The following is a 13,075-nucleotide window of genomic DNA, read 5'->3' on the forward strand; positions in this document are numbered from 1 at the left end:
AGGCTATCGCCAGACACTGTGGCATGAGTTCGATCCCCAGCCAGGAAGCTAACCCACATGGAGTAGCAGACCTCTCCTGTCTCTCCTGATGCTCCCCTCAGCAGTATATTTCAGTAGATCCGCCTGTTCTGCTCCCCACTCTGTCTTTGGTGAATCCTCTCACTTCCCGCACATTTGCCCTACACCTCAGTTATTGTATGCATAAATAAATAAAAAATAAGTCTTTAAAAAAATGAAAGAGTATCCTACAGAGTGGGGGAAAATATTTTCATACCATACAAGGGACTAATATCCAAGATCTACAAAGTACTTATACAAATCAACAAGAAGAAAACAAATAACCCAATCAAAAAATGGCCAGAAGAGCTAAACAGACACTTCTCAAAATAAGGCATACAGATGACCAATAGGCATAGCTCATCTCAAAAAGACCAGAAACAAATATTGGCAAGGGTGTAGAGAAAAAGGAACTCTCATATACTATCAGTAAGAATGTATATTTGTCCAGTGTATTGAAGCTTCTCAAAATATTAAAAATAGGTCTGCCATGTGATCCAGAAATTCCACTGCTTGGTATATACCTGAAGAATGCTAATTCAGAGGGATATACACACTCCTAAATCCACTGCAGCACTTTTTATAATAGTCAGGTTATGGCCATTAGCATGTGGCAACCTAAGTGTCCAACAACAGATTAGTGGATAATGAAGGTAGGGCATATATACATGTTGGAATACTACTCAGCTATAAAAACAAAGATTAACTCTAACCATTTGTGATTACTTTAATGGCACTGGAAAGGATTATACTAAATAAAATAATTCAGAAGGTGATTTCACTCACATAGTGAATGTAAAGAAACAAAATAAAGGAACATACAAACTAAATCAAAATAAACCCTACAAACTGACTGCAAAATTGAAGGTACCAGAAGGAGAGGGATGGGCAATGGGGAGCAAAGTGGGCAAGGGGCCCAATGGACTATGATGGAGGACTATGGAGGCTTTGGGATGGATGTGGTATGGTAACATTAGTCTAAAGAGGTGTGAACCTATCCCCCTTAATCAAAGTTTTAAAATAACATCCTCAAGAAAAATGACACAATTTTTAAAAATAACATTCATATTGAAAACATAAATAAATAAAATAAAATGCAAGTCAGATCATGTCACTCCTCTGCCCTAACCACTATCCACTCCCGTGGCTCCCCATCTAACTTAGAGTTAATGCCATAAATCTTTTTTTTTTTTTTGAAAGGGAAAAAAATTAGGTTTATTTTAAAATTGGACGTTGTACTGCTTGTTTCTCATTGTTATTTTTTATTTTTTTATTTAAATTTTATTTTTATATTCCCCATACAATTACAACCCCCAATCTTTACAATGAACTACAATGTCTTTCTTACATGATTTTTCCCCACTACTTTACGGATCACATCTCCTACTTTTCCTAACATCCCCTCTGCTCCAATCATACTCTGCCTGTTGTTACAGCACCCCAAGTATGCTCCTTCTCCCACAACCTTTGAGCTTGCTATTCTCTCTGCTTGGAATATTCTTTTCAGCTATCCACAATAATCTGATCTCTCATTTCCTCAGATCTTTACTCAAAAAGCACCTTCTTACTGAGGCCTTCCCCGGCCACTGTATCTAAAAGTTCAACTTTTCAGCCAACAGCCAGTATCATTCTCAATGGTGAAAAGCTGAAAGCAATTCCATTAAGATCTGGAACAAGACAAGGATGTCCACTCTCACCATTGCTTTTCAATATAATACTGGAAGTCCTAGCCAGGGCAATAAGACAAGAGAAAGACATCCAAGGAATCCAAATAGGAAAAGAAGAAGTCAAACTATCACTATTTGCAGACGATATGATATTATACATAGAGAACCCCAAAAACTCCACAGAAAAGCTAATTCAACTCATCAATCAGTTCAGTAAAGTGGCAGGATACAAAATCAACACGCAAAAGTCAGTAGCCTTCCTATACACAAACAATAAATCTGAAGAAGAAGAAATCAAAAAGACCATCCCTTTTGTTATTGAAACAAAAAAAATCAAATATTTGGGAATAAATCTAACAAAAGAGGTAAAGGACCTATACAAAGAAAACTATAAAACACTGTTAAAAGAAATAGAAGAAGACACAAAGAAATGGAGAGACATCCCCTGCTCATGGATTGGAAGAATAAACATTATTAAAATGGCCATCCTTCCAAAAGCAATATACAGATTCAATGCTATTCCAATCAAAATTTCAATGTCATTCTTCAAAGAAATAGAACAATTATTGATGAAATTCATATGGAATCACAAAAAACCCCGAATAGCCAAAGCTCTCCTGAAAAAAAAAGAAGGGAATGGAGGCATCACACTCCCAGACTTCAAACTCTACTACAAAGCCATAATCATCAAAACTGCATGGTATTGGAACAAGAACAGACATACAGACCAATGGAATCGAATAGAAAATCCAGAAATAAACCCACAGATTTATGGTCAACTAATCTTTGACAAAGGAGCAAAGACTATGCATTGGAGCAAAGAAAGTTTGTTCAATAAATGGTGCTGGGAAAACTGGGTCGCTACATGCAAAAGAATGAAGCTTGACCACCACCTCACACCATACACAAAAATCAACTCAAAATGGATTAAAGAACTAGACATAAGACCTGAAACCATAAAATATATAGAAGGAAATATAGGTGAAACACTACGTGATTTGCACATCAAAGACATCTTTACAGACACATCACCCAAAGCAGTGATAGTGAAGGCAAAGATAAACAGCTGGGACTATATCAAATTAAAGAGCTTTTGCACAGCAAAAGAGACAATAACAAAAACAAAGAGAAACCCCACCAACTGGGAGAACATTTTTGCACCCAACACTAATGATAAAGGACTGATCACAAAAATCTGCAAAGAGCTGATGAGACTCAACAACAACAAAGAAAATAATCCAGTCAAAAAATGGGCAGAAGAGCTTAAAAGAAACTTCTCTGAAGAGGAAATGCAAATGGCCAACAGGCATATGAAAAAATGTTCAACATCACTTGTCATCAGGGAAATGCAAATCAAAACTACCATGAGATACCATCTTACACCAGTGAGAATGGCACATATTAAAAAAACTAGCAACAACAAATGTTGGCGAGGGTGTGGAGAAAAAGGAACTCTTCTGCACTGTTGGTGGGAGTGCAAACTGGTCCAACCACTGTGGAAAGCTGTGTGGAGATTTCTGGACCTACTAAACATAGAGCTTCCATATGACCCAGCAATTCCACTCCTAGGTATTTACCCAAAGGACACAGAAACATCAATTCCAAAGAACACCTGCACCCCTATGTTTATAGCAGCACTGTTTACAATAGCTAAGCTTTGGAAACAACCCAAATGCCCAAAAATAGATGACTGGATCAAGAAGATGTGGTACATATATACCATGGAATATTACTCAGCATTCAAAAAAGATAAACACATGCAATTTGCTGCAACATGGATGGCGCTGGAAGGGATCATGCTCAGCGAAATAAGCCAAAAAGAAAAAGAAAAATACCGGATGGTCTCACTCATAGCAGGAATCTAGAAAACTTAAATAAGGGACCAGGAAAATGAATAACTATAAGAAAGTGAAAATCAAAATCAACAAAAAACTATGAACCAGAGACACTTTTAGGGGGGCGGGGGCGGGAGGGGAGGGATTGGGTTCAGAATGGGGTCTGCAATTGTATGGGGAATATAACAATAAAATTTATAAAAAAAATAAATAAATAAATAAATAAAAGTTCAACTTTTCATATTCCTCTTCTAAAACACTGAATACCACCCCCCTTCCTTACTTGTTTTTCTCGTTAGCATTTCTCACCACTTAATATATTAGAGGTCAGTAAATTATGGCCTTTGGGCCACATTCATCCCTCCAACTATTTTTGTACAGTTCATAAGATAAAAATTGGTGTACCTTTTTAAATGGTTGTGAACAATCAAAAGAAACAGAATGTTTTACAACACATGCAAAATTAGATGAAAATCAAATTTCAATGATCCTAAATATTAAGTTTTACTGGGATACAGCCATGTGAATTTGTTTACACATTGTCTATGGCAGTTTCACGGTACAACAGCAGAGTTGACCATCTACAACAGAGACTGTATGGCCTAGGAAACCTAAAAAATTTACCACTTGGTTTTTCACAGAAAAATTGCCAGCCTGTGTAATAAACTACAATAACTATCTTTTTATTGTCTATCTCTCCTAGTTGCCATATAAACTCCAAGGCTTTTGTCTTACTTTGTTCATTCCCATATCCCCAGTGCCTAGGAGAGTACTTAATATGTAGTAGTCAATAAATATTTGCTGAGTGAATGCTGAAAAAACACATAGGCAGTAATTTTAGTATAGAAAATTTGGTGATGAAAGGAAGGAGAAAAAACTGTAATTTGAGGATGTTGACAAGGTAGAAGGAAAGTTTTTGGACAAAGAGGAACTCAAAATAAATGTACAAAGGGAAAGAAACATTAGAGTAAAAAGATTTAAAGAACGAGGGCTGAGATTTATAGAGAAGGTCCCCAGAGAAAGTTATTTCTTTCTCAGAAATAAGGGAGAACAAAGGATGAGTAAAAAGGAGAAACACTGGTGATGTTCATGCCAGTGGCCACAAGCTCAGCAAATTACAAAATAGGGTTTTCTGCTAAAAGGAAGGAGAAGACACGGGGGCTTAAAGGCAAAAAAAATTGGAACCACCATTATGAGAAATATGATGAAAAATTTACAATAAATCATAGTTAATGATATCCAATACACGTGGTTTCACAAATTTTCTGAACAATGTTCAAGTAGTTCAAGGGAAGGCTAATAAAAGAGATAATGAAAATCAGTAAGTTAGATAGAAATAGCAAGATAGTACAATATGATGAATTAAGTATTTTTTTCACTTTTCCATCTGTCCTAGTGCATGGGAGAGTATTCCTCATAGATAGACACAACTCAAGTCTGCTAGGTTCAAGGCAGGAAGGATGAAATGGAGAAATACACTAACAATAATCAACAAGGTTACCTTGAACATATTCAAAACAACCTTTGGTTTAACAGCCAACCTGTTCCTTTTTTTTTTTTTTAAAGATCTATCCATTTATTTTATAGAAGAATCGGGGCACAGGCCAGATGTTTGGGAGGGTGAGAGGATTCACCAGAGACAGAGCGGGGAACAGAACAGACAGACTGATGAAAAACACTGCTGAGGGGAGCAGCGGGAAAGACAGGAGAGGTCTGTTGCGCCATGCGGGTCCCTCGCTGGCCAGTCGGGATGGAACCGGCACTGCAGGGGCTGCAGACAGCTTCACAGCACTACGCTCAACCGCCTGTACCACTAGGGGAAGCCCCCAACCTGTTCTTGAATGCTATTTATGATAAGTACTACTTCAAGTCTTGGAACACTGTATCTAATCACTTTGTATTTTTTTTCTTGTAATTTCATACCTGCATGTCTCCTCATGGTTGAGCTCCACTCTTAAATAAAACAGCTTCATATCTGTCTTTTTAAGTTAGAGTTCTATCTTGTTCTTTTTAGTCCAACTATAAATATCCCCAGTGTCCCACATATCCAAGTCCAAATCTTTGTGGTTAAAGCCCTGCTCCGTGTTGATATGCTTATATGATGCCAACTACCTTTATGCCTAACTTCTGAAATATTTCTAACACTTCTACTTCCCTCATTGGCATAATTGCTTATCTGCCTATTACGATACCCTGATGCCAGCTGTTTGACTGAGTTGAAAAGAACTATGTCTTGCTCATCTCTGTAACTTCAGAGACTACTGTAGTTTTTTACACTGTATTTTTTTCTATTTTGACTAGCTTATAAGATATCCTTCCTTAGTCTGCAGATGCTTCTATCCCCCTTACCAAACCAACTGGCATCTCTAGTTCCATGTCCAACTCCTCAATCTGCCAAGCCCACATAAATCATGGAAATTATAAAATCTGGGTGATCACCTTCTTTACTGGTCATTAAGAGAATTATCTTTCTGAGATAGTTTTCATTCTATGCAGAAACACAATAACTTAGGTAACAAATTCTGTGTGATAATCCTTTTAGGTCTTTAGGTAAATAGTAGGCAACTATCTTTCCAAAACACTTAAGTGATAGCCTGTGTAGAACTATGATTAAGTAATATTTCAACTTCTTTTCTAGGACAATGAATTTACAACATACAAACAAAATGATAAATACTCTTTTGAAAGAAAATCCAAAGTATTTAACCAGATAAGCAACCCATTAAGATAAATCTTCAAAGAAAATGTCTGGAATATTACCTTTAATCAAATATTTTGCCCTAAATTTGTCATTAAAACTTGAAAAGCAACAAAATCCTTCATGTTTAATATGGTTCCACACTTGTCCTTGTTTGTCCTTCCTGTTTTTGTCCATCCACAGCCAATATACTCCCTCCCATTGTGTGCATACTATATAGACAGAAGAAATGTCTCAATTGCTTTGGGAAGTATGAATGGGTCTATCTTTATATAAGTTTTATCTCTTTTACCTTCTAGAATTTTGTTCTGATATGAAATCAATAGCTGAATATTTTCTAGAGTGTTTGGAAATGCAATATATAACCCAGAAAATAAAAAAATGAACAGTTCATCCAAATATTTGCTCTTACTGAATGTTTGACCAAAGAAAGTATATATTAAAATTTAGTCTGCTTCGAAGAAAATACTGTAGATGTTCAGTAGCAGATTAACTTTGTCCAGGAGTTCCAATGATATATTACTTTTCAGAATAGGGTACAAAGAAAACCCAGTGAGTACTGGAATGAATTTTATTCCAAATTCTCTCTTTCGGGGTTAGTTCTGTTCATTTATACTCAAAGTATGCAAATAGGAAAATAACAATTTGATCTTTTCCTATATAAAGGAACTCTCAGACATGCTAACCTAACAATGTCACACCACTGCATCCACCTCTCTGCCACCGCACATAAAAACATTTCCTGCTTCTCAAAAAGTAAATAAATCAGTGAACCTTATCAAGTTGTTTCAAATGTAGGTAACAGGATGCCATGTTCCTCTGCAACTTGGCCAAATTCAGATCCATTTCATCAATTGTATAAATTCTCAGAGAATAACAGTACCACTGTAGCGCATCAGCATAATTTTGTACCTAAAGTTTAAAAAGAAAGGACAATATCACAGATATAGCTCTACTTTTGACCGTAATAGTCACATGTAGAAACAAGCAAACAAAGTGGTGTTATTGGTACTATTTTCCTCTTTAGGTAACCACAACACAAAACCCTTTGAGCTGAGTACTAAGTGGATTTTTTTATCAGTCTTGGTCAATAGAAGTTAATGGTAAAGTGGCAATCAATATTTTCTCTTTATCCCCCCCACTAGAAATTTCATAGAAAGTATCAACAAACTTAAAAGGCAACCTGTGAATAGAAGAAAATATTTCCAGCACTTGAAGGGGGGGTATCCTATATTTCAAAATATAAATAATGGTGTAAACCAACATTACCTCAATTTAAAATATTAATTTAATAAAAGAAAAGAAGGGAATCCTGCCATTTGAGACAATATGGATGAACCTGGAAGATATGCTAAATGAAACAAGTGAGAAAGAGAAAGACAAACCCAGCCTGGTATCACTGGTATATGAAATCTTAAAAAAAAAAATTAAGGTCATAGAAACAAAGAGTAAATTGGTGGTTGCCAGGGCCTTAGGAGTTTGGGGAAATTGGGAGAGGCTGGTAAGAGGGTACAAGTTTTCAAGTTTTAAGATGAAAAAAATTTGAGGATGTAATGATAACGTGTTACTATAGTTGTTCATACTGGATTTTATAATTGAATTTTGCTAAAAAAATGGAACTTAAATGTCCTCACTAAGAAAAATAAAAAGGTAAGCATGATAAATGTGTTAATTAACTCAATATTAGAATCCTTTCACAATGTATATGTATAGCAAATCAAATCATCATGTTGTAGACTTTAAATATATTGTATTTTTTGTTAATTATACCTAAATAACACTGACAGAAAGGAAATTTTACACATGGGCTAAAAGTCTGAGAGTATAGTTAATCATCCCCCAATACTGAAAATTTATTTTAAAAAGTTATTAAAATAATGTATAAATTTTAAGAAAGCAACCATATTTCATCATGCTAATATGGCTATTTTCATTTTTCTAAATTCTATTTTAACTTTACCCTAATGCATTTTTATATTTGTAATCATAACATATTAGAGTTTCATGTTCTATTCTCTTTATTTAACTCTGCTTTTTAAAATATTAATATATGTTTGCTATGTGGTCTTCACAGTTAAGGGATACATATTATTTAATTAAATTAATGATTTTCTTAAATTAGGATAATTTTCAGTTTTTCATTATTATAATTAATGCAACTGTATTGTTGTACAAAAAAACTGTCTCTGGTGAGCCCTCTCAACCCATGCACTTCTGGCCTGTACCCAGTTCTTATATGCATAAATAAATTTAAAAAAATAAACAAGGATACTAGATCTCTAAATAAGGACCTATACCTCATAGGCTTAACAGACGTCTATAAGACACTACACCCAAAAAAACGTGAGTACACATTTTTCACAAGTGTGCATGGATCATTCTCCAGGATTGATCACATATTCGGTCACAAGACAAATCTTGACAGATACATTATGATCAAAATCATATTGATTATTGTCTCTGATCATAAAGGTATCAAACTAGAAATAAACCATGAAAAGAAAGCAAGTAAACATCCTACTTCATGAATATTGAAACCCACACTACTGGAAGACTACTGGATTAATGAAGAGATCAAAGAAGAAATAAAAAACTCCCTGGAGATGAATGACAGTGATGACACAACTTTCTAGAATGCATGGGACATAGCAAAAGCAGCAATAAGAGGAAAATATATAGCAATACAAACTCACATCAAGAAACAAGAAAGAACTCAAAGAAACAACCCAATCTCTGATCTCAAAGAACTAGAAAAAGAACAACAGAAACAAAAACAAAAACCCGAGTACAAAAAGGGAATATTAAAAATCAAAGCAGAAATATATGAAATAGAAATTTGAAAAACCATCCAAAGTGTGAGGTAGTGGTCTCATATTATGCAAAAAAATCAACTCAAAATGTGTGAAAGATCTGAACATAAGATCTGAAACCATAAGATGTATAGAAGAAAATACAGGTAAAACACTACAAGACATACATCTCAGTAACATTTTAAAGATTCATCACCCAAAGCAAAGAAAGTGAAGGAAAAGATAAACAGCTTGGATTACATCAAATTAAAAAGCTTCTGTATGACAAAAGGCATTAACCAAAACAGAGACACCCTACTGATTGGGAGAAAATTTTTTCACTCCATACAAAGAACATAAAAGACATTTCTCCAAAGAGGACATGCAAATGGCCAACAGGCATATGAAAAAATGTTCAACATCCCTCATAATCAGTGAAATGCAAATCAAAACCACAATGAGATACCACCTTACACCAGTGTGAATGGCACAAATTAAAAAAAAAAACTAGCAACAATAAATGCGGTGGGGCATCCCCAGTGGTGCAGCAGGTTGAGCTCAGCACTGTGAAGCTGTCCACAGCCTCTGCAGCATGGGTTCGATTCCCCGCTGGCCAGGGAGATACCCACATGGCATGACAGACCTCTCCTGCCTCTGCTGCTGCTCCTCTCAGCAGTGCTTTCCATCTGCCTGTTCTGCTCCCTGCTCTGTCTCTGGTGAATTCTCTCACCCTCTTGCACCAATGGCCTGTACCCCAGTTCTTGTATAAATAAATAAAAAATAAATCTTTAGAAAAAATGTTGGTAATGAGATGTGATGAAAAAGGAACTCTCCTACACTGCTGGTGGGAATGCAAACTAGTCCAACCACTAAGGAAAGCTGTATGGAGATTCCTCAGACTAATAAAAATGGAGCTACCATAAGACCCAGCAATTCCACTTCTAGAGATCTATGCGGAGAACACAAAAACATTAATTTAAAAAAGTACTTGTACCTCCATGTTTACTGCAGCACTATTTATAATAGGTAAGACTTGGAAACAACCCAAATGCCCAAAAATACATGACTGGATCAAGAAGATGTGGTATATATACACAATAGAATACTATTTAGTAATCAAGAAAGATGAACTCATGCCATTTGCAGCAACATGGATGGAGCTAGAAGGGATTATTCTCTGTGAAATAAATCAGAAAGTAAAAGAAAAATATCAGATGGTTTCACTTATAGGAAAAATATAGAAGAACCAAATAAGGCATCAGGGACAAAATAATAACAATAAAAAACACAACACAACAAAAGTAAACAGATAACTATGAATCAGAGACATTTTGCAGGGGAGTGGGAAGGAGAGGGATTGGGATCAGGAGGGTGATGGTGCATGGGTAAATTGATGACAAGAATTCTATGGTGACTACACCTGAGAAAAGAAAGCAAACAAAGTGAAAAAAAGAATAATAATGTAAAATATATAAAAATAAATAAATCATTGAAAAAATTACAAAAGTTCAAAAAAATAAAAAGTTGGTTATTTGAAAAAATAAACAAAATAGAAAAACCATTAGCCAGGCTCATGAAGAAAAAATGGGACAAAAAAGCACAAATAAATAGGATCATAAATGAAAGAGAAGCAATTACAATAGACACAGTAGAAATCAAACGAATAATCAGAGATTACTATGAACAGTTATATGCAAGCAACAATCTAGAATGGATGAATTCCTACAACTATACAATCATCCAAAGGTAGACAAAGAAGAAACAGAACACTAAACAGACCAATTACAAGAAGTGAAATTGAAACAGTAATCAAAACCCTACCCAAAAACAAAAGCCCAGGACCAGATGGCTTCACAAATGAATTCAACCAAATGTTCAGAAACAAACTAGTGCCTATCCTACACAAACTCTTTCAAAAAATTGAGAAGGAAGGGATACTACCAAATATCTTTCATGAAGCCAACATTATACTAATACCAAAACTAAACAAAGACAACACAAAAAAAGAAAACTACAGGCCAATCCCTCTAATGAACACTGATGCAAAAATCCTCAACAAAACTTTAGCCAACAGAATCCAACTCTGCATCAAAAAGATAATACATCAAGACCAAGTGGGAATTATTCTAGGGAGAGGAGGGTTCAACATCTGAAAATCAATTAATGTAATTCAACACATCAACAAAAAGAAAAATAAAAACCATGTGATCATACCAATAGATGCTAAGAAATCATTCAACACAGTTCAACATTGATTTGTGATGAAGGCCCTTAACATAATAAAAGCCATATATGACAAGCCCATAGCCAATATCATTCTGAATGGTGAAAAGCTGAAAGCCTTTCCCTTAAGATCTGGAACAAGACAAGGATGCCCATCCCACTACTGCTTTTCAGTATAATACGGGAAGTCCTAGCCAGAACAATAAGACAAGAGCAACACATACAAGGAATCCAAATAGGGAAAGAAGTAAAACTACCACTATTTGCAGACAATAGGATAATATATACAGAGAATTCTAAAAACTCCACAGAAAAATTAATCAAAATTATAGACCAGTTTAGTAAATTAGCAGGATACAAAATCAGCACACAAAAATCAGTAGCCTTCCTATATGCAAACAATCAATCTGAAGAACAAATTTAGAAAACCATTCCTTTTATAATTGAAACCAGAAAAATCAAATACATGGGAATAAACCTAACAAAAGAGGTGAAGGACCTATACAAAGAAAACTATAAGACATTGTTAAAGGAAATAGAAGAAGACACAAAGACATGGAAAGACATCCCTAGCACATGGATTGGAAGAATTAACATCATCAAAATGGCCATCCTACCAAAAGCAATTTAGAGATTCAATGCTATGCTGATAAAAAATTCAATAATATTCTTCAAAGAAATAGAAAAAATATTGATGAAATTCAAATGGAGCCACAAAAAACGTTGAATATCCACAGCTCTTCTTGACTAAAAAGAAGGAGAATGGAGGTTTGGAGGCAGATCAACATGGTGGCGAGAAGACGCTGCGAGTAAGATCTCCCATTAAAAAAAAGTTAATAGGGAGGAAAAACGGCAGGTCCCAGTGAGAACTGGGACACGGCAGATAAACGAACGACTCCAGCAAACTACCCGAAGAAGAAAGTTGCCATAAAAGAGGACTAGAAGGGAGGAAAGCGCAGAACCCTGATACCCTCCCCCACCCACAAAGTCGGCACTCTCTGACCAACAGAAAGGAGGAAAAAACCAAACTAAAACGACCAACAAGAACAAATTACGCATCAAGCGGGACTGGGAGTGGAAAGGAACTATTTCAGCCACCACACCCCGTGAACTGGAGCTGTGGAGAACCCTGCAGGATTTGCTGTGGAGGTGAGCGAACGGCTCCAGGTGCCATCAGAGAACAATAGAGACCCCTAGAGGAGACCTGCACACAGCCCCAGGCCAGCCGGTAAGCTTGCGGGGGGGGGGGGGGGGGGGGGGGGGGAGCGGCACGCTTGAAAAGCAAACGCAGATCGGGATCGCAGCTGCCCAAGTACCCACGCCTGTGACCTAGGCTTGCGCAGAGACGCGTGGGGACCCTCACTGAGGTGAAAGTCCCTCACTGAGTAATCAGGAACCAGGCACCCAGGCACGGGAGTGGGATGCACAAGACGCCATTTTTGAGGACACTAATCTGGGCTACAGCCCGCATCCTGGACCTGAGGGCTTTGGAACTGAGACCAGGGGCACAAAATTCGGGGCGTGGGTTCTCCATGACGGTGGGGCAGAAGGAAGACACAGCACCCCAAAGCTGTTGAGGTTTACCCTACCATTCCTGCTCTGTTCCCTGTCACACGGGGTGAAAAAACCAGCTCCCCAAGGGCTCTAGGAGAGATCTCTGGCGCCACATAGCGACTTGAAACCAGCAGAAGGTTCCTGGAGGAGCCAGTGGCCAGCTGGGAAGTTAGCCCACGCCAGGCCCCTTCCGACCAGTAGTCTGAGGCCACAGGGGGAGCGGGCACCCACGGCCGGGGCAGACCTGGTGCG

The 13,075-nt window shown here is 36.8% G+C and overlaps 1 protein-coding gene across 1 annotated transcript in view; it reads right to left on the bottom strand.

The window, feature by feature from the left end:
• TEX11 (testis expressed 11) overlaps positions 1–13,075 on the bottom strand; it is a gene marked incomplete at both ends in the record, with an annotated part of 405,993 nt that overhangs the window by 165,094 nt on the left and 227,824 nt on the right. Inside the window, one exon of the mRNA XM_084259198.1 lies at positions 7,032–7,169. Coding sequence (XP_084115324.1) covers positions 7,032–7,169 — 138 coding nt within the window. The remainder of the gene's footprint in view (positions 1–7,031; positions 7,170–13,075) is intronic.

The sequence above is a fragment of the Talpa europaea genome, assembly GCF_964194135.1.
Source record: "Talpa europaea genome assembly, chromosome: X".
In the NCBI taxonomy this organism is placed as follows: Eukaryota; Metazoa; Chordata; class Mammalia; order Eulipotyphla; family Talpidae; genus Talpa; species Talpa europaea.